The sequence below is a fragment of the Oncorhynchus nerka genome, linkage group LG12, assembly GCF_034236695.1.
Source record: "Oncorhynchus nerka isolate Pitt River linkage group LG12, Oner_Uvic_2.0, whole genome shotgun sequence".
Lineage (NCBI taxonomy): Eukaryota > Metazoa > Chordata > Actinopteri > Salmoniformes > Salmonidae > Oncorhynchus > Oncorhynchus nerka.
Genome location: NC_088407.1, coordinates 72,468,537 through 72,492,162, shown reverse-complemented (window position 1 = coordinate 72,492,162; position 23,626 = coordinate 72,468,537). Strand labels below are relative to the sequence as shown.

General features: G+C 51.4%; 1 protein-coding gene across 1 annotated transcript in view; it reads right to left on the bottom strand.

The window, feature by feature from the left end:
- The window catches only part of LOC115138827 (neuronal PAS domain-containing protein 3-like), a 329,952-nt gene that overhangs the window by 146,368 nt on the left and 159,958 nt on the right, over positions 1-23,626 (bottom strand). Inside the window, exon 3 of the mRNA XM_065025795.1 lies at positions 4,762-4,851. Within this exon, the coding sequence (XP_064881867.1) occupies positions 4,762-4,851 (90 nt within the window). The remainder of the gene's footprint in view (positions 1-4,761; positions 4,852-23,626) is intronic.

Below are 23,626 nucleotides of genomic sequence, written 5' to 3'. Positions count from 1 at the left end.
CCATCATTTGTTTTTCAACAGGACAATGACACAACACACCTCCAGGCTGTGTAAGGGCTATTTGACCAAGAAGGAGAGTGATGGAGTGCTGCATCAGATGACCTGGCCTCCACAATCACCCGACCTGAATCCAATCGAGATGGTTTGGAATGATTTGGACCGCAGAGTGAAACGACAAGCAGCCAACAAGTGCCCAGCATATGTAGGAACTCCTTCAAGACTGTTGGAAAAGCATTCCAGGTGAAGCTGGTTGAGAGAATGCCAAGAGTGTGCAAAGCTGTCATCAAGGCAAAGGGTGGCTACTTTGATGAATCTAAAATCTATTTTGATTTGTTTAACACTTTTTTAGTTACTACATGATTCTCTTTGTGTTATTTCATAGTTTTGATGTTTCACGATTATTCTACAATGTAGAAAATAATCAAATAAAGAAAGGTGTGTACAAACTTTTGACTGGTACTGTATAACAAATTACTAATTTTCCAGAAATATTTCAGAGAGAAAATATACAGTACAGTAAATTCAATAAGAATTGAAGAATAGCTTACTACAAGTATTCAAGCTTTTGAAAATCGACTGTTTCATTATTTTATTGATTGATCCACACAACACAAACAATGACAAATTAACTGACTAATCCAACAATTTAATTTGGTCAGGGTGACAGTTTAAAAAATCTGTATTATCTATTATTAGGCTATGAATCGGAGTAAACGCTGAGAGAAGGGACTGGGAGTATGAGAAGGGTGTGTGTAAACTGTGTGTGTGTGTCAGGGAATGGACGAGGACGAGGATTGATCGGCTCACAAAGATGCGATCAGAAATTCAGGCAAATGTTTATCCTGATATAATCAGTATGCCCTGTCCATCCCACTTGGCCTTACATCCTCTGGGAGCTGGAAGCAGGGGGTCGCTGCAGTCTCATCCAGCCCCATTGCAGGCGAGGAGATCTGGGCTAGGGGTAGAGTAGGGAGAGGGTGGAGGGGTGTAGGGATCAGGCTCCTGGTGGCTTTCAAATGGCCCTCTCTATCCCTCTGTGTGCATGCAGCCACACATTCACAGCCCTGTCACTTAAAGCAAAGCAGATGCCTACATTCAATTCCAGCTTCACAATTGGAAAAGCCTTTTGCAGTGAAACGTGAATGGGCGCAGGGCACCGAGGTCTAACCGGTGTCGCTCTACAATAAAAGGGAGGCCTTGTTTCGTGAAGGAGGGAGAGAGACTTAACCCTCCCTCCCTCTAACACAGAGAAAGGCATTGGAAATATGTCAACTCAATCACATTGCTGAGCACATAAACAATGGAAAGAGAGCGAGCTTCAACCATATGGTCCCGCTATACATGTCAGGCTCTCAATTTCACAATGTGCCGTTCCTGTAATACTTGAGAGCGTTGTAACATGTTTCTGCAGGGTTGAGTCCTTGGAACGGGTTAAAATACAAAAGCCAGCTATTCCTTTGAGACAGATGAAAAGTCAGATGGTCGCTGTATTCCAGATGTATCAATTTCCTTGGATATTCAGTCCATGCACTGGCAGGGGTGCCGGCATGGAATGGGCCGTGTTCCAAAAGCTAATATTCTGTTGGCCGGAATAATGCAATTATTATTTTCCTAGCTATCAGCCTAAGCACAGAGTGCCATCTGTTATACAAAGCAAACATTCACATCTCAATTGCCCAACAGACAGCTGCATGGTCACACGTCCACATCACCACAGAACTTTGCCAATCTCCACATCGTGCCAGCACTTTGCCAACACAAGAATTTAGAGGGGGTTCCATGACAGTATTTGTCAGTGTCCTTAATGGCACACTGTTCCCTACATTCCCCATGGGCCCTGGTCAAAAGTAGTGCACTACATAGGGAGTAGGGTGCCATTTAGGATGCAAACAGGGTATTTAAAAGACAGATTCCTCTACAATCCTGATCTACCTAAAAATGCTACACAAACACATGCTGAATCAGCCGAGCCCAGAGGTTCTACTAGATCCCAACTGCAGTGTCTGTCTGCTGCAAGGCATGTCTGTCTTTCAATTCCATGGCAAGCTACAACAATTCCAATGGCACAGTTACAGAACTGTTAAATACCGCCATTATCTGGGATAAATTGTTGCGGCAGCAGTGGAGTTTTAGCAGGCAGATACGTATAAATTACAGCAAATTTGTCTAATAACAACCATTATCCCTTGTCCAAAAAATCCTTTACATAGTCCACTGTATCTAGCATTAACACACTGTACAATTCAGTATTGATACTTTCCATTCTATTACAAAATAATGCCAAGACCATTCTAGAACGCCTGCTTCCTAAAAGGGGAGCTATGGTCACTGATTAGTCATGAAGACAGAACATTAATTCACAGAACTAAGACATACACTTAGACACCTCACAGAACTAAGACATACACTGAGGCACCTCACGGAACTAAGACATACACTGAGGCACCTCACAGAACTAAGACATACACTGAGGCACCTCACAGAACTAAGACATACACTGAGGCACCTCACAGAACTAAGACATACACTGAGGCACCTCACAGAACTAAGACATACACTGAGGCACCTCACAGAACTAAGACATACACTGAGGCACCTCACAGAACTAAGACATACAGTGAGGCACCACACAGAACTAAGACATACACTTAGGCACCTGCAATTAACTGGTGGGGACAGAGGCTTATGCACCATTTGCAAAACAAAAATGGTAATTCTGACCATCTGTTTCACTGAACTGACTGGCTGCACAACTGGTGCCATTATAAGAGCCACTTCACACTAGCACAGCCCTGTCCAAAACAATCTTTAAAATGAAAATATGGTAATACGTTTACAGACAGTTCAGACAGACTAAGGTATCACACATCACACGCAGCATTCTGGACTTTACAATCATCAATGATCAGTTAGCTCAATTTAAAAAGTTGAGTTGCTGGAACTTGATTTCAGACCTTATTCACTAGATACATATTCATTGATTGGTTTTGTCTACAAGGCTATTAAAAGTGTTACTGTAATAACTTACTAATTTCCCTGTACTAAATGATCTTGAAGCAAACAGGTAAAAGACTATTAAGCCAACAATCCTTCCCTCAGTCCTTCTCTCTACAAGCCAACATATTGGTCGAAGACATTAACTTTGACAATAAAAATGTAAAAATACTCAAGTTTGATAGAGGGAAGGGCAGTTAATTCCATAGCGAGTCCTAACTTATTACTTCATTAACACTGTGTTTGATATGCAAAACATTTCTAGACATTGAATATTTTTCATAAATCTGCTTTAGATGGTCAGCCTGGCACCATTAAATGCAGAATCTTGTCAATATGAAAAAGGCTTAAAAACCTCCTAGATCTAATTAATGTAGAAAATAATTAGCAACGATGTTAAAAAGAAGTGGCTTGGCAGACAGATTAAGTGGCTAAAAAGTAAAACAGCAATTAAGATCATGGAGGGTTAGTGTGTACACATGTTAGATTATACAACTGACTCATACAAGGCAAAAATCCCAGAACTGTGTCTCACACACACACACACACACACACACACACACACACACACACACACACACACACACACACACACACACCACTCTCTCTAACTGCTGATAAAACTATGGACAAGATAGCTACTACGTCACGTAGCCCAAAGCTTGGGGGACCTACTTGACAATTAATCAATTATTTGATAGAAATCATTAATACATCTTTACTTGAATTCATCTGTAGATAGATGTGGCTAGAACCTATAGACTTTTCCTATTTTTAATTTGTTAAACTGATTGCCTTTTTGGTCCTGTATATTGTTGTGTAATATCTAATTCAGCGAAACATTCTCTCAGAGATTTCTACATCATACTGTTATTACAGAATACTTCATTATGAGTCCTGTAATACAAACACACACACGCTGACCACTCTACTATTTGGCTACATCTATTGGCTATATAATGGTTAATTATTATTATACATTTTTCACTGTGAGGGAAATAGTATGTGACTCAGTTGGTAGTGCGTGGCGCTTGCACCGCCAGGGTTGTGGGTTGGATTCATGAGGCCACCCAGATGCAAAATTCATGCACGCATTACTGTAAGTCACTTTGGATAAAAGTGCATGCTAAATGGCATACTGTATATTATATAATATAAATGGCATATATAATGTAAATAGAATATATTATATAAATGGCATATATTAAATATACCTAGACACCTAGATATAATGCACTAGTCTGCTAAAATAGAGCCCTGGACAGAAAGCAGGCTCACCAGTACCTACGTACAGGGCATGTAAATCATTTGGCCACATCTACTGGTTATATAATGGTCAAGTCTATACCTAGAAATATAATCTGGGAGATAGGCTCTGCATGGTCTCTAGTCATTCTTCTATAGACCTGTGTGTGTGTGTGTTTGCTCTCTAGTCTGTCTGTCTGTCTGTTAGCCCCGGACACAAAGATATGGTGTTTGGAACCATTAGAATCTTCAAGGTCACTCCCCCTGACATTTGACCTCTGAGACGGCTCAGTCTGTTTATTGACATGTACTTGAACCGGCCAATAGCAGACGAGGACCTGTTAACACACCACTGAGATGAAAAGCACCTTCTGCAAATTAACTACAGGGCGAACAAGCTGATGGGATGTTAAATTAGCTATAATTTGTCTGAATTGTCTTCTAGCGGCCACTGATAAACAAAAGAAACAGAGGGAAAAAGCGCAGTAGTAGCAACAAGGCATTGACAGTTGTTGCACTCACCTGTGAAAGCCCCAGGTATATAGACACCGTCTCAGAGATGTACAAAAACCTTCCCTCCTTGTTTAGTGTAAATACAAATCCATCCAGGGACTGTGGGAGAGAGAGAAAGAGAGAGACGGAGAGGGAAAGAGAGAGAGAGATTGTGTTAGATGAGGTATATACTGGTGTACTGATACAAAGCATGTAGAGGGAACCCTCTGTGTGTTGTCTGCCTGTCTGCCTGCCTGTCTGTCTGTTTGTCTGTCTGCCTGTCTGCAAATCAAGATTACACCTCCTCATGTGGAAGGTAATATCTCTCATGATGACAGTAGAAATTAACAGTGTGTGAAAGCAGGAAAACAACAGTAAGCAAACCCAAGTTGGCACAAACAAAGATAATAAAACGAACAGCACTTCAAAACATATCATCATCATAGTAGTTCATTCCAGTCCATATCCATATGATGTGTTTTCTCCCCCTGCAAAGTCTACTAAAATAAGCTGGCTAGGTCTATGCCAGGATGCTGGTAAAGTCTATTCAGTATATTGATCCATTCCACACCAAGCCCATGTAATGTGTGTGTATTCTCTTCCTGGATAGTCTTCATCCAGTCAAAATCCATGTAAAGTGTGTTTTTACTTCCTGAATGTTGTCTACTCCAGTATGCCGGTTCAATGTCTAATGACGGCCCTGCTATTGGTTCACGACAGGACGCAGCACTCTGTTCTGAGCCCAGCCTCCATCAGTTAACAATTAAGACATCCAGGTCACTCAAGTTAATTACTTCTGCTCCCCCGCTGACTTCTGTAGGGGCAGCTAACCACAGGCACACGCCACAAAGAAAGTCCAAATGAAGCCTAATAGATGGAGCAAAACAAGTCTGGCGCTGTGACTACAGGCCCTGATTGCACAATGTCACTGTCGCTGATCTGATCACCTTTTCTAGGAAAATGAGGATTACTCTGTCGTGTTGCGGGCAGTGTTGAAGCTCAGATGGCCATGGTATTTCATATTTGCGGACGATTTATTTTCCCCCATCAACTTAAAAGGAGCACCAAGCAGCAGCTGGTGAAAGGATAGAGAGAGAGAGAGAGAGAGAGAGAGAGAGAGAGAAAGTGGGAGAGTGATAGAAGAGAGAGAGAGAGCAAGAGCGAGAGAGAGAGTCTCCGTATCCACTGATAAAACAGGGCAGCCTGGGGCTATTTATGCAGCTGACAACAGCAACTCCCACTGAGGCCCTGCTGCAGCCAGCTCCCAGCCAGCTCCCAGCCAGCTTCTAGCCAGCTCCCAGCCAGCTTCTAGCCAGCTTCTAGCCAGCTCCCAGCCAGCTTCTAGCCAGCTCCCAGCCAGCTCCCACATCTAACGCTAGCACCGATTTAGTGCCTAGCATCTACAGACAAAGAAGACTCATAATTTGTTTTTTTGTTAGCTCTCGGAATGGGAGAGGTACATGCATCACGTCTTGGGTGGGTCTGGAAAATAGGACATTTTATCTTTTATATTGCTCTCAAGGAGAAAGCAGCTAAACAACTATTATCTTAATTTGCACAGATTACAGCGATAATTGTCCATATTAGATTGTGTATCATAAACTGTGCATTAGCCTTTAATATAAATAATACAATTTCAAGTATATAATTTATATCAACTGTAATTTTTACTTTCAGTTTAGATTTACTGTGCATTCGTCACTAAGAGCATCTCCACTCTCTAGTATCCTACTTGTCATCAAATAGCTTCCACTGGTCATTGTGTTCTGGTGGAGAGCTAAGCTGGAGGCCCTTTATTCCAGCAGCATCAGCCAGTGGTTCTCTATCCTTCCTTCCTTCCTTCCTTCCTTCCTTCCTTCCTTCCTTCCTTCCTTCCTTCCTTCCTTCCTTCCTTCCTTCCTTCCTTCCTTCCTTCCTTCCTTCCTTCCTTCCTTCCTTCCTTCCTTCCTTCCTTCCTTCCTTCCTTCCTTCCTTCCTTCCTTCCTACCTTCCTTCCTTCCTTCCTATCAGTTCATTTCAGTTCCCATCAGGGAGAGCACCTTAGCGCCCCAGCAGCAGTGACACACTCTGCCACCCCGTGACCAGATGATGGGGGGCTCCGGCGGTGTAAAGCTATCATCCGTCCCCACAGATCTCACACTGCCTGTCACACTGGGCCCCAGCACTCACCCCTACCCAGTCTCCAATCATTTCTCCCTGTCCTGCCTGCCTGATCCTCTTTAAAATGCCTAGCATCTGCGGCGCAGGAAAAGGCAACTCCTTAGAGGGGGGAGACGATTTGCAGAGCTGAGAAAATGCTACACACACCGGAGTTGTACCGTTCCTGTAGCTAGCTTCCATCTCCACAGTGATAAACGGCCACTGTTTACAGGCTAACCACTGTGTAAAGTGCGCTATAAATCACAGCGGAGACAAACTTCTGGGGGAGAAATGTGTTACATTAAAATGGGATTCTAAAGTAATTTATTTAAAAACATTTCTGGCTGCTTTGACTGAGTAACGCACCTTTTGTTGTGGTGTGCAGTGGGAGTGGGAAGTAGGAGCAGATCCTACAGTGTTGATCTTGTTGGCAGGCCCTGAACTCTAACCCCTGGCATCACACAGCCCTGACCTCTGACCTCTAACCCTTTGCACCACACAGCCCAGCTAGTGAACTCTAACCCCTGGCACTACACAGCCCAGCTAGTGAACTCTAACCCTTGGCACCACACAGCCCAGCTAGTGAACACTAATCCCTGGCACCACACAGCCCTGACCTCTGGCCTCTAACCCCTGGTGCCACACAGCCCTGACCTCTGGCCTCTGACTTCTGGCCTCTAAACCCTGGCACCACACAGCCCAGCTAGTGAACTCTAACCCCTGGCACCACACAGCTCAGCTAGTGAACTCTAACCCCTGGCACCAAACAGATGAGAGAGGGTATCAGACTCCCGCCTGCTCAGAGACCCAACCAGTAACTAATGTTACTATAAACCTCTACCCAGCCACTGTACAGATGTTAACTATCAAGACATTTTAATTCAATATTGACAATACATTTGAGGACATATCTTTACGGAGATGATCCTGGAAATATCAATAAACAGGGCCTTTACTCTGTACACACAAACCAGACAACAATGACATAGTATTTTAAGCGGTTACTTAATGTAACTGACACCTGTTCCTTCCAGAGGACAAAGAAACTTCCTGTGAAGGACACGGTTTGGCAGACATCAATCCTGGCCAGAGAGAACCTCTCTCTCCTCTCGGATATTAACCAACCCAGTGAAGGTCAGATTAGATGGGGCTCATTAACTATCAACATAGCCTTACTATTAGGCCAGACAAAATGGAGAGAGGCAGAGCAGCTGGCAGTAGATCGGGACGGCTACATGCTCACACCAGCCCCCCCACCTCAGTCCTCCGCTGGCCCAGACCCAGCCGCTTAGAACAATCACTGCAATTAACACCTCCAGCAGGGCTGGACACAGCAGTGCTAATACGCAGACAGGCACACATACACACAAGCACACATGAACGTACACACGCACGCACACATGCGCACAGACACCTGCCCCAGATTTACAGGCACACCTACTCTACACACAAATCACAGCAACGGGTTGGACTATTACGCCCATATCATGTCCTCAGTAAATTACAGTGGAGTGCTCTGGTTGGATTTAAGAAAAACGTTTATTGGATGAAAAGAAAGAGCCACAGGAGGAGAAAGAGAGGATGCAAGAGATACGGTGTGTGAGAGAGATAGAAAGAGAGATTAGTAGATACGGTGTGTGGGGGAAGGGTGTAAAAGAGATCTTATCAGAATTTCTAAATTGCTATGGGAGAGCTGTGAGAAATATTTTCCATTGAAGTCAATTTTCAGGCTGACAAGCCATGTAGAAATGTGCAGCATATGGCTGGTGTGTATTGACTGATTTATTGAAGGCACCGGCTCAGGGGATGCTCAAATCACTCATCCTACCCTACACTGACACCCCCTTCAAATCACTCATCCTACCCTACACTGACACCCTCTTCAAATCACTCATCCTACCCTACACTGAGACCCCCTTCAAATCACTCATCCTACCCTACACTGAGACCCCCTTCAAATCACTCATCCTACCCTACACTGACACCCCCTTCAAATCACTCATCCTACCCTACACTGACACCCTCTTCAAATCACTCATCCTACCCTACACTGAGACCCCCTTCAAATCACTCATCCTACCCTACACTGACACCCTCTTCAAATCACTCATCCTAGCCTACACTGACACCCCTTTCAAATCACTCATCCTACCCTACACTGAGACCCCCTTCAAATCACTCATCCTACCCTACACTGAGACCCCCTTCAAATCACTCATCCTACCCTACACTGACACCCTCTTCAAATCACTCATCCTAGCCTACACTGACACCCCCTTCAAATCACTCATCCTACCCTACACTGAGACCCCCTTCAAATCACTCATCCTACCCTACACTGAGACCCCCTTCAAATCACTCATCCTACCCTACACTGAGACCCCCTTCAAATCACTCATCCTACCCTACACTGAGACCCCCTTCAAATCACTCATCCTACCCTACACTGACACCCTCTTCAAATCACTCATCCTACCCTACACTGACACCCCCTTCAAATCACTCATCCTACCCTACACTGAGACACCCTTCAAATCACTCATCCTACCCTACACTGAGACCCCCTTCAAATCACTCATCCTACCCTACACTGACCCCTCTTCAAATCACTCATCCTACCCTACACTGAGACCCCCTTCAAATCACTCATCCTACCCTACACTGAGATCCCCTTCAAATCACTCATCCTACCCTACACTGAGACCCCCTTCAAATCACTCATCCTACCCTACACTGAGACCCCTTCAAATCACTCATCCTACCCTACACTGACACCCCCTTCAAATCACACCATACTTATTGTGTCCATTTGATTTTATGCTTACCTTGGGGGAAAATCATTTCTACTTATGCTGAGCATGACACTTTTAAATCACTCATCCTACCATTTTTGAGAAAAATGACCATCCTACCCTACACTGACATCCATTTCAAATCACTCATCCTACCCCACTGAGACCCTCCACTCATCCTACCCTCCAGCCAAATCACTCATCCTACCACTACACTGGAGACCCCCTTCAAATCACTCATCCTCCCTCACAGCCAGCCACAAATCACTCATCCTACCACTAGACTGAGCTCCCAAATCCCCATCTACTCTCCCTCCAGCCAGCCACTCTCTGTCCACTTGATTTTAGCTCCCCAGTCATTTCTCTACTCTCCCCCCAGCCAGCCACTTTTTGAGCAAAAATCTGTACCACTAGACTGGAGCTCCCCAGTCCCTCCACTCTCCCCTCCAGCCAGCCACTCTCTGTACTACTAGACTGGAGCTCCCCAGTCCCTCTACTCTCCCTCCAGCCAGCCACTCTCTGTACCACTAGACTGGAGCTCCCCAGTCCCTCTACTCTCCCTCCAGCCAGCCACTCTCTGTACCACTAGACTGGAGCTCCCCAGTCCCTCTACTCTCCCCCCAGCCAGCCACTCTCTGTACCACTAGACTGGAGCTCCCCAGTCCCTCTACTCTCCCTCCAGCCAGCCACTCTCTGTACTACTAGACTGGAGCTCCCCAGTCCCTCTACTCTCCCCCCAGCCAGCCACTCTCTGTACCACTAGACTGGAGCTCCCCAGTCCCTCTACTCTCCCTCCAGCCAGCCACTCTCTGTACCACTAGACTGGAGCTCCCCAGTCCCTCTACTCTCCCTCCCTCCAGCCAGACACTCTCTGTACCACTAGACTGGAGCTCCCCAGTCCCTCTACTCTCCCTCCAGCCAGCCACTCTCTGTACTACTAGACTGGAGCTCCCAGTCCATATACTCTCCCCCAGCCAGCCACTCTCTGTACTACTAGACTGGAGCTCCCCAGTCCCTCTACTCTCCCTCCCTCCAGCCAGCCACTCTCTGTACCACTAGACTGGAGCTCCCCAGTCCCTCTACTCTCCCTCCCTCCAGCCAGCCACTCTCTGTACCACTAGACTGGAGCTCCCCAGTCCCTCTACTCCCCCTCCAGCCAACCACTCTCTGTACTACTAGACTGGAGCTTCCCAGTCCCTCTACTCTCCCTCCAGCCAGCCAGACACTCTCTGTACCACTAGACTGGAGCTTCCCAGTCCCTCTACTCCCCCTCCAGCCAACCACTCTCTGTACTACTAGACTGGAGCTTCCCAATCCCTCTACTCTCCCTCCAGCCAGCCAGACACTCTCTGTACCACTAGACTGGAGCTCCCCAGTCCCTCTACTCCCCCTCCAGCCAACCACTCTCTGTACTACTAGACTGGAGCTTCCCAGTCCCTCTACTCTCCCTCCAGCCAGCCAGACACTCTCTGTACCACTAGACTGGAGCTTCCCAGTCCCTCTACTCTCCCTCCAGCCAGCCACTCTCTGTACCACTAGACTGGAGCTCCCCAGTCCCTCTACTCTCCCTCCCACCAGCCAGACACTCTCTGTACCACTAGACTGGAGCTCCCCAGTCCCTCTACTCTCCCTCCAGCCAGCCACTCTCTGTACTACTAGACTGGAGCTTCCCAGTCCCTCTACTCTCCCTCCAGCCAGCCAGACTGGAGCTCCCCAGTCCCTGTACCACTAGACTGGAGCTCCCCAGTCCCTCTACTCTCCCTCCCTCCAGCCAGCCACTCTCTGTACCACTAGACTGGAGCTCCCCAGTCCCTCTACTCCCCCCCTCCAGCCAGACCACTCTCTGTACCACTAGACTGGAGCTCCCCAGTCCCTCTACTCTCCCTCCAGCCAGCCAGCCACTCTCTGTACCACTAGACTGGAGCTTCCCAGTCCCTCTACTCCCCTCCAGCCAGCCACTCTCTGTACTACTAGACTGGAGCTCCCCAGTCCCTCTACTCTCCCTCCCAGCCAGCCAGACTCTCTGTACTACTAGACTGGAGCTCCCCAGTCCCTCTACTCTCCCTCCAGCCAGCCACTCTCTGTACCACTAGACTGGAGCTCCCAGTCCCTCTACTCTCCCTCCAGCCAGCCAGCCACTCTCTGTACCACTAGACTGGAGCTCCCCAGTCCCTCTACTCTCCCTCCAGCCAGCCACTCTCTGTACCACTAGACTGGAGCTCCCCAGTCCCTCTACTCTCCCCCCAGCCAGCCACTCTCTGTACCACTAGACTGGAGCTCCCCAGTCCCTCTACTCTCCCTCCAGCCAGCCACTCTCTGTACCACTAGACTGGAGCTCCCCAGTCCCTCTACTCTCCCCCAGCCAGCCACTCTCTGTACCACTAGACTGGAGCTCCCCAGTCCCTCTACTCTCCCTCCAGCCAGCCACTCTCTGTACTACTAGACTGGAGCTCCCCAGTCCCTCTACTCTCCCCCCAGCCAGCCACTCTCTGTACCACTAGACTGGAGCTCCCCAGTCCCTCTACTCTCCCTCCAGCCAGCCACTCTCTGTACCACTAGACTGGAGCTCCCCAGTCCCTCTACTCTCCCTCCCTCCAGCCAGACACTCTCTGTACCACTAGACTGGAGCTCCCCAGTCCCTCTACTCTCCCTCCAGCCAGCCACTCTCTGTACTACTAGACTGGAGCTTCCCAGTCCCTCTACTCTCCCTCCAGCCAGCCACTCTCTGTACTACTAGACTGGAGCTCCCCAGTCCCTCTACTCTCCCTCCCTCCAGCCAGCCACTCTCTGTACCACTAGACTGGAGCTCCCCAGTCCCTCTACTCTCCCTCCAGCCAGCCAGACACTCTCTGTACCACTAGACTGGAGCTCCCCAGTCCCTCTACTCTCCCTCCAGCCAGCCACTCTCTGTACTACTAGACTGGAGCTCCCAGTCCCTCTACTCTCCCTCCAGCCAGCCACTCTCTGTACCACTAGACTGGAGCTCCCCAGTCCCTCTACTCTCCCTCCAGCCAGCCACTCTCTGTACCACTAGACTGGAGCTCCCCAGTCCCTCTACTCTCCCTCCAGCCAGCCAGACACTCTCTGTACCACTAGACTGGAGCTTCCCAGTCCCTCTACTCTCCCTCCAGCCAACCACTCTCTGTACTACTAGACTGGAGCTTCCCAGTCCCTCTACTCTCCCTCCAGCCAGCCAGACACTCTCTGTACTACTAGACTGGAGCTTCCCAGTCCCTCTACTCTCCCTCCAGCCAACCACTCTCTGTACTACTAGACTGGAGCTTCCCAGTCCCTCTACTCTCCCTCCAGCCAGCCAGACACTCTCTGTACCACTAGACTGGAGCTACAGCTAACTCTTAGAAAAAAAGGTTTCAAAAGGCTTCTCTGGCTGTCCCATTTTCAGAAGCCAAAGCCATTCACACTAGACAGATACTAAACACTGCAGTTCCAAAAAGTAAGAGGGAAGAGTATGACCAATTAGATTGATGTGAAAATATTCTATTACTATTATCAAATATGTGGGGAGGGGAGTGGGAGTTATCACATTATAGCACAGGCAGGAGATATCACTTTATCTACTGACTGTCAAGTGCTTCAGTAAGGCTGCTGGCACTAAATAATATCAAGCAAATCTAAAGACAATACTGATTAGCTAGAGTCATCCAATCTAACCAATGTCACCTTGAAATCAGTATTGTTTTGGTGGTCAAAGAAGAAAAAGTTGGCCTGCTGATACAATAGATTGGAATCAACAGGGGACATACAACAGGGGAGAATATGATCCCTTCATTCAGTGGATGTGTCCCAAATGTAACCTTATCCCCTATAAAGTGCACTAATTTTAGCATGGGCCATTAGGGCTCTGGTCAAAAGTAGTGTACTATATGGGGATAACAGGGAGCTGAATAGGGAACTACTGCCGGCTGTCTTCCCCAAACTGCCACCAATGTACACTGTGGAAAGTTCCTTCCTCCGGGTGACAAGCCAACAATATTGTTTCTACCTCCCTGTGTGCTCGGATTTAATGAAGTGATAACAGTCACCTTGGGGTGACGACGGAAGAGCAGACAGTAATATCTAAGCTAAGGGAAATAGCAGAGAGACAGGAGGGCTAAGCTATACAGTCACATTATAGCTAGGGAGACAGGTGGTGACATGGGGGAGACAGAAAGAGACAGGTAGTGACATGGGGGAGACAGGTGGTGACATGGGGGAGACAGATGGTGACATGGGGGAAACGGAGAGAGACAGGTAGTGACATGGGGGAGACAGGTGGTGACATGGGGGAGAATGAGGGAGACAGGTGGTAACATGGGGGAGAATGAGGGAGACAGGTGGTGACATGGGGAGAAGGAGGGAAACAGGTGGTGACATGGGGGGAGACAGAAAGAGACAGGTCGTGACATGGGGGAGACAGGTGGTGACATGGGGGAGACAGGTGGTGACATGGGGGAGACAAAAAGAGACAGGTAGTGACATGGGGGAGAAGGAGGGAGACAGGTGGTGACATGGGGGAGACAGAGGGAGACAGGTGGTGACATGGGGGAGACAGAAAGAGACAGGTGGTGACATGGGGGAGACAGAGGGAAACAGGTGGTGCCATGGGGGAGACAGAGGGAGACAGGTGGTGACATGGGGGAGACAGAGAGAGACAGGTGGCAACCTGGGGGACACAGAGGGAGACAGGTGGCGACATGGGGGAGAAGGAAGGAGACAGGTGGTGACATTGGGGATAATGAGGGAGACAGGTGGTGACATGGGGGAGAAGGAGGGAGACAGGTGGTGACATGGGGGATAAGGAGGGAAATAGGTGATGACATGGGGGAGACAGAGGGAGACAGGTGGTGACATGGGGAGGAGGGAGACAGGTGGTGAAATGTGGGAGACAGAGGGAGACAGGTGTTGACATGGGGGAGAATGAGGGAGACAGGTGGTGACATGGGGGAGACAGGTGGTGACATGGGGGAGACAAAGGGAGACAGGTGGCGACATGGGGGAGACAGAAAGAGACAGGTGGCGACATGGGGGAGACAGAAAGAGACAGGTGGTAACATGGGGGAGACAAGTGGTGACATGGGGGAGAAGGATGGATACAGGTGGTGACATGGGGAGACAGAGGGAGACAGGTGGCGACATGGGGGAGACAGAGAGAGACGGGTGGCGACATGGGGGAGACATAGGGAGACAGGTGGTAACATGGGGGAGACAGGTGGTGACATGGGGGAGACAAGTGGTGACATGAGGGAGACAGGAGGTAACATGGGGGGAACAGAGGGAGACAGGTGGCGACATGGGGGAGACAGAAGGAGACAGGTGGCGACATGGGGGAGACAGAGGGAGACAGGGGTTGACATGGGGGAGAGACAGGGAGACAGGTGGCGACATGGGGGAGACAGAAGGAGACAGGTGGCGACATGGGGGAGACGGAGGGAGGCAAGTGGTGACATGGGGGAGACAGAGGGAGACAGGTGGCGACATGAGGGAGAATGAGGGAGACAGGTGGCGACATGGGGGAGACAGAAAGAGACAGGTGGCGACATGGGGGAGACAGAAAGAGACAGGTGGTAACATGGGGGAGACAAGTGGTGACATGAGGGAGAAGGATGGATACAGGTGGTGACATGGGGAGACAGAGAGAGACGGGTGGCGACATGGGGGAGACATAGGGAGACAGGTGGTAACATGGGGGAGACAGGTGGTGACATGGGGGAGACAAGTGGTGACATGAGGGAGACAGGAGGTAACATGGGGGGAACAGAGGGAGACAGGTGGCGACATGGGGGAGACAGAAGGAGACAGGTGGCGACATGGGGGAGACAGAGGGAGACAGGGGTTGACATGGGGGAGAGACAGACAGGAGACAGGTGGCGACATGGGGGAGACAGAAGGAGACAGGTGGCGACATGGGGGAGACGGAGGGAGGCAAGTGGTGACATGGGGGAGACAGAGGGAGACAGGTGGCGACATGAGGGAGAATGAGGGAGACAGGTGGCGACATGGGGGAGACAGAAAGAGACAGGTGGTGACATGGGGGAGACAGGTGGTGACATGGGGGAGACAGAGGGAGACAGGTGGCGACCTGGGGAAGACAAAGGAGACAGGTGGCGACATGGGGGAGTAGGAGGGAGACAGGTGGTGACATGTGGGAGGCAGAGGGAGACAGGTGGTGACATGGGGGAGACAGAGGGAGACAGGTGGCGACATGGGGGAGAAGGAGGGAGACAGGTGGTGACATTGGTGAGAATGAGGGAGACAGGTGGTGACATGGCGGAGAAGGAGGCTCCGGGCAGCCGAGCGGAAATGGAGGAAAACTCGCCTCCCTGCGGACCTGGCATCCTTTCACTCCCTCCTCTCTACATTTTCCTCTTCTGTCTCTGCTGCTAAAGCCACTTTCTTCCACTCTAAATTCCAAGCATCTGCCTCTAACCCTAGGAAGCTCTTTGCCACCTTCTCCTCCCTCCTGAATCCTCCTCCCCCTCCCCCCTCCTCCCTCTCTGCAGATGACTTCGTCAACCATTTTGAAAAGAAGGTCGACGACATCCGATCCTCGTTTGCTAAGTCAAACGACACCACTGGTTCTGCTCACACTGCCCTACCCTGTGCTCTGACCTCTTTCTCCCCTCTCTCTCCAGATGAAATCTCGCGTCTTGTGACGGCCGGCCGCCCAACAACCTGCCCGCTTGACCCTATCCCCTCCTCTCTTCTCCAGACCATTTCCGGAGACCTTCTCCCTTACCTCACCTCGCTCATCAACTCATCCCTGACCGCTGGCTACGTCCCTTCCGTCTTCAAGAGAGCGAGAGTTGCACCCCTTCTGAAAAAACCTACACTCGATCCCTCCGAACAACTACAGACCAGTATCCCTTCTTTCTTTTCTCTCCAAAACTCTTGAACGTGCCGTCCTTGGCCAGCTCTCCCGCTATCTCTCTCAGAATGACCTTCTTGATCCAAATCAGTCAGGTTTCAAGACTAGTCATTCAACTGAGACTGCTCTTCTCTGTATCACGGAGGCGCTCCGCACTGCTAAAGCTAACTCTCTCTCCTCTGCTCTCATCCTTCTAGACCTATCGGCTGCCTTCGATACTGTGAACCATCAGATCCTCCTCTCCACCCTCTCCGAGTTGGGCATCTCCGGCGCGGCCCACGCTGGATTGCGTCCTACCTGACAGGTCGCTCCTACCAGGTGGCGTGGCGAGAATCTGTCTCCTCACCACGCGCTCTCACCACTGGCGTCCCCCAGGGCTCTGTTCTAGGCCCTCTCCTATTCTCGCTATACACCAAGTCACTTGGCTCTGTCATAACCTCACATGGTCTCTCCTATCATTGCTATGCAGACGACACACAATTAATCTTCTCCTTTCCCCCTTCTGATGACCAGGTGGCGAATCGCATCTCTGCATGTCTGGCAGACATATCAGTGTGGATGACGGATCACCACCTCAAGCTGAACCTCGGCAAGACGGAGCTGCTCTTCCTCCCGGGGAAGGACTGCCCGTTCCATGATCTCGCCATCACGGTTGACAACTCCATTGTGTCCTCCTCCCAGAGCGCTAAGAACCTTAGCGTGATCCTGGACAACACCCTGTCGTTCTCAACTAACATCAAGGCGGTGGCCCGTTCCTGTAGGTTCATGCTCTACAACATCCGCAGAGTACGACCCTGCCTCACACAGGAAGCGGCGCAGGTCCTAATCCAGGCACTTGTCATCTCCCGTCTGGATTACTGCAACTCGCTGTTGGCTGGGCTCCCTGCCTGTGCCATTAAACCCCTACAACTCATCCAGAACGCCGCAGCCCGTCTGGTGTTCAACCTTCCCAAGTTCTCTCACGTCACCCCGCTCCTCCGCTCCCTCCACTGGCTTCCAGTTGAAGCTCGCATCCGCTACAAGACCATGGTGCTTGCCTACGGAGCTGTGAGGGGAACGGCACCTCAGTACCTCCAGGCTCTGATCAGGCCCTACACCCAAACAAGGGCACTGCGTTCATCCACCTCTGGCCTGCTCGCCTCCCTACCACTGAGGAAGTACAGTTCCCGCTCAGCCCAGTCAAAACTGTTCGCTGCTCTGGCCCCCCAATGGTGGAACAAACTCCCTCACGACGCCAGGTCAGCGGAGTCAATCACCACCTTCCGGAGACACCTGAAACCCCACCTCTTTAAGGAATACCTAGGATAGGATAAAGTAATCCTTCTCACCACCTCCCCCCTTAAAAGATTTAGATGCACTATTGTAAAGTGGCTGTTCCACTGGATGTCATAAGGTGAACGCACCAATTTGTAAGTCGCTCTGGATAAGAGCGTCTGCTAAATGACTTAAATGTAAATGTAAATGTAAAGGAGGGAGACAGGTGGTGACATGGGGGATAAGGAGGGAAACAGGTGGTGCCATGTGGAAGACAGAGGGAGACAGGTGGTGACATGGGGGAGACAGAAAGAGACAGGTGGTGACATGGGGGATAAGGAGGGAAACAGGTGGTGCCATGTGGAAGACAGAGGGAGACAGGTGGTGACATAGGGGAGACAGAAAGAGACAGGTGGTGACATGGGGGAGACAGAGGGAAACAGGTGGTGACATGGGGGAGACAGAGGGAGACAGGTGGCGACATGGGGGAGACAGAGGGAGACAGATAGTGACATGGGGGAGACAGAGGGAGACAGATAGTGACATGGGGGAGGCAGGTGGTGACTTGGGGGAGACAGAGGGAGACAAGTGGTGACACGGGGGAGACAGAGAGAGACAGGTGGTGACATGGGGGAGACAGAGGGAGACAGGTAGTGACATTGGGGAGACAGAGAGAGACAGGTGGCGACATGGGGGAGACAGAGGGAGACAAGTGGTGACATGGGGGAGACAGAGGGAGACAGGTGGTGACATGGGGAGAAGGAGGGAGACAGGTGGTGACATGGGGGAGACAGAGAGAGACAGGTGGTGACATGGGGGAGACAGAGGGAGACAGCTAGTGACATTGGGGAGACAGAGGAGATAGATGGTGACATGGGGGAGTAGGAGGGAGACAGGTGGTGACATGGGGGAGACAGAGAGAGACAGGTGGTGACATGGGGAGACAGAGGGAGACAGGTGGCAACCTGGGGGAGAAGGAAGGAGACAGGTGGTAACATGGGGGAGACAGGTGGTGACATGGGGGAGACAAGTGGTGACATGGGGGAGAAGGATGGATACAGGTGGTGACATGGGGAGACAGAGGGAGACAGGTGGCGACATGGGGGAGAAGGAGGGAGACAGGTGGCGACATGGCGGAGACAGAGAGAGACGGGTGGCCACATGGGGGAGACATAGGGAGACAGGTGGTAACATGGGGGAGACAGGTGGTGACATGGGGGAGACAGAGGGAGACAGGTGGTGACATGGGTGAAGGAGGGAGACAGGTTGTGAAATGTGGGAGACAGAGGGAGACAGGTGGTGACATGGGGGAGAATGAGGGAGACAGGTGGTGACATGGGGGAGACAGGTGGTGACATGGGGGAGACAGAGGGAGACAGGTGGCGACATGGGGGAGACAGAAAGAGACAGGTGGTAACATGGGGGAGACAGGTGGTGACATGGGGGAGACAAGTGGTGACATGGGGGAGAAGGATGGATACAGGTGGTGACATGGGGAGACAGAGGGAGACAGGTGGCGACATGGGGGAGAAGGAGGGAGACAGTTGGTGACATGGCGGAGACAGAGAGAGACGGGTGGCGACATGGGGGAGACATAGGAGACAGGTGGTAACATGGGGGAGACAGGTGGTGACATGGGGAGGCAAAGTGGTGACATGAGGGAGACAGGAGGTAACATGGGGGAGAAGGAGGGAAACAGGTGGTGACATGGGGGAGACAGGTGGTGACATGGGGGAGACAAAAAGAGACAGGTAGTGACATGGGGGAGACAGAGGGAGACAGGTGGTGACATGGGGGAGACAGAAAGAGACAGGTGGTGACATGGGGGAGACAGAGGGAAACAGGTGGTGCCATGGGGAGACAGTGGGAGACAGGTGGTGACATGGGGGAGACAGAGAGAGACAGGTGGTGACATGGGGAGACAGAGGGAGACAGGTGGCAACCTGGGGGACACAGAGGGAAACAGGTGGTGACATGGGGGAGACAGAGGGAGACAGGTGGCGACATGGGGGAGAAGGAAGGAGACAGGTGGTGACATTGGGGATAATGAAGGAGACAGGTGGTGACATTGGGGATAATGAGGGAGACAGGTGGCGACATGGGGGAGACAGAAAGAGACAGGTGGTAACATGGGGGAGACAGGTGGTGACATGGGGGAGACAAGTGGTGACATGGGGGAGAAGGATGGATACAGGTGGTGACATGGGGAGACAGAGGGAGACATGGGGGAGAAGGAGGGAGACAGTTGGTGACATGGCGGAGACAGAGAGAGACGGGTGGCGACATGGGGGAGACATAGGGAGAAAGGTGGTAACATGGGGGAGACAGGTGGTGACATGGGGGAGGCAAGTGGTGACATGAGGGAGACAGGAGGTAACATGGGGGAGACAGAAAGAGACAGGTGGCGACATGGGGGAGACAGAAAGAGACAGGTGGTGACATGGGGGAGACAAGTGGTGACATGAGGGAGAAGGATGGATACAGGTGGTGACATGGGGAGACAGAGGGAGACAGGTGGCGACATGGGGGAGAAGGAGGGAGACAGGTGGCGACATGCCGGAGACATAGGGAGACAGGTGGCAACCTGGGGGACACAGAGGGAAACAGGTGGTGACATGGGGGAGACAGAGGGAGACAGGTGGCGACATGGGGAGACAGAAGGAGACAGGTGGTGACATTGGGGATAATGAAGGAGACAGGTGGTGACATTGGGGATAATGAGGGAGACAGGTGGTGACATGGGGGAGAATGATGGAGACAGGTGGTGACATGGGGAGACAGAGGGAGACAGGTGGCGACATGGGGATGGGGGAACAGGGGGAGACAGGTGGCGACATGGGGGAGGGGGGAGACAGGTGGTGACATGGGGGAGACAAGTGGACATGGGGAGAGAAGGAGGACAGGTGGTGACATGGGGAGACAGAGGAGACAGGTGGCGACATGGGGGAGAAGGAGGGAGACAGGTGGTGGCGACATGGGGAGACAGAGGTAACATGGGGGAGAGACAGGTGGTGACATGGGGGAGACAGGTGGTGACATGGGGGAGACAGAGGGAGACAGGTGGTGACATGGGGAGAAGGAGGAGACAGGTGGTGAAATGTGGGAGACAGAGGGAGACAGGTGGTGACATGGGGGAGAATGAGGGAGACAGGTGGTGACATGGGGGAGACAGGTGGTGACATGGGGGAGACAGAGGGAGACAGGTGGCGACATGGGGGAGACAGAAAGAGACAGGTGGTAACATGGGGGAGACAGGTGGTGACATGGGGGAGACAAGTGGTGACATGGGGGAGAAGGATGGATACAGGTGGTGACATGGGGAGACAGAGGGAGACAGGTGGCGACATGGGGGAGAAGGAGGGAGACAGTTGGTGACATGGCGGAGACAGAGAGAGACGGGTGGCGACATGGGGGAGACATAGGGAGACAGGTGGTAACATGGGGGAGACAGGTGGTGACATGGGGGAGGCAAGTGGTGACATGAGGGAGACAGGAGGTAACATGGGGGAGACAGAAAGAGACAGGTGGCGACATGGGGGAGACAGAAAGAGACAGGTGGTGACATTGGGGAGAATGAGAGAGACAGGTGGTGCCATGGGGGAGAAGGAGGGAAACAGGTGGTGACATGGGGGAGACAGAGGGAGACAGATAGTGTAAAGTGGCTGTTCCACTGGATGTCATAAGGTGAAAGCACCAATTTGTAAGTCGCTCTGGATAAGAGCGTCTGCTAAATGACTTAAATGTAAAAATGTTAAATGGGGAGACAGATAGTGACATGGGGGAGGCAGGTGGTGACATGGGGGAGATAGAGGGAGACAAGTGGTGACATGGGGGAGACAGAGGGAGACAGGTGGTAACATGGGGAGACAGGTGGTGACATGGGGAGACAAGTGGTGACATGGGGGAGACAGAGAGGAGACAGGTGGTAACATGGGGGAGACAGGTGGTGACATGGGGGAGACAGGGGGAGACAGGTGGTGACATGGTGGAGACAGAGGGAAACAGGTGGTGACATGGGGGAGACAGAAAGAGACAGGTGGTGACATGGGGGAGACAGGTGGTGACATGGGGGAGACAGAGGGAGACAGGTGGCGACATGGGGGAGACAAAGGGAGACAGGTGGTAACATGGGGGAGACAGAAAGGTGGCAGACAGGTGGTGACATGGGGGAGACAGAGGGAAACAAGTGGTGACATGGGGGAGACAGAGGGAGACAGACAGTGACATGGGGGAGACAGATGGTGACATGGGGGAGGCAGGTGGTGACATGGGGGAGACAGAGGGAGACAGGTGGTGACATTGGGGAGAATGAGAGAGACAGGTGGTGCCATGGGGGAGAAGGAGGGAAACAGGTGGTGACATGGGGGAGACAGAGGGAGACAGGTGGTGACATGGGGGAGATAGATGGAGACAGGTGGTAACATGGGGGAGACAGAGGGAGACAGGTGGTAACATGGGGAGACAGGTGGTGACATGGGGGAGACAAGTGGTGACATGGGGGAGACAGAGGGAAACAGGTGGTAACATGGGGGAGACAGGTGGTGACATTGGGGAGAAGGAGGGAAACAGGAGTGACATGGGGGAGTCAGAGGGAGACAGGTGGTGACATGGGGGAGACAGAGGGAGACAGGTGGTGACATGGGGGAGACAAGTGGTGACATGAGGGAGACAGGTGGTAACATGGGGAGACAGGTGGTGACATGGGGGAGACAAGTGGTGACATGGGGGAGACAGAGGGAGACAGGTGGTAACATGGGGGAGAAAGGTGGTGACATGGGGGAGACAGAAAGAGACAGGTGGCGACATGGGGGAGACAGAAAGAGACAGGTGGTGACATGGGGGAGACAAGTGGTGACATGGGGGAGAAGGATGGATACAGGTGGTGACATGGGGAGACAGAGGGAGACAGGTGGCGACATGGGGGAGAAGGAGGGAGACAGGTGGCGACATGGCGGAGACAGAGAGAGACGGGTGGCGACATGGGGGAGACATAGCGAGACAGGTGGTAACATGGGGGAGACAAGTGGTGACATGAGGGAGACAGGAGGTAACATGGGGGAAACAGAGGGAGACAGGTGGCGACATTGGGGAGAATGAGAGAGACAGGTGGTGACATGGGGGAGAAGGAGGGAAACAGGTGGTGACATGGGGGAGTCAGAGGGAGACAGGTGGTGACATGGCTTAGAAGGAGGTAGACAGGTGGTGACATGGGGGAGACAGAGGGAGACAGGTGGTGACATGGGGGAGACAGAAAGAGACAGGTGGTGACATGGGGGAGACAGAGGGAAACAGATGGTGACATGGGGGAGACAGAGAGAGACAGGTAGTGACATGGGGGAGACAGAAAGAGACAGGTGGTGACATGGGGAGACAGAGGGAAACAGGTGGTGACATGGGGGAGACAGAGGGAGACAGATAGTGACATGGGGGAGACAGATAGTGACATGGGGGAGGCAGGTGGTGACATGGGGGAGACAGAAGGAGACAGGTGGTGACATTGGGGAGAATGAGAGAGACAGGTGGTGCCATGGGGGAGAAGGAGGGAAACAGGTGGTGACATGGGGGAGACAGAAGGAGACAGATAGTGTAAAGTGGCTGTTCCACTGGATGTCATAAGGTGAAAGCACCAATTTGTAAGTCGCTCTGGATAAGAGCGTCTGCTAAATGACTTAAATGTAAAAATGTTAAATGGGGAGACAGATAGTGACATGGGGGAGGCAGGTGGTGACATGGGGGAGATATAGGGAGACAAGTGGTGACATGGGGGAGACAGAGGGAGACAGGTGGTAACATGGGGAGACAGGTGGTGACATGGGGGAGACAAGTGGTGACATGGGGGAGACAG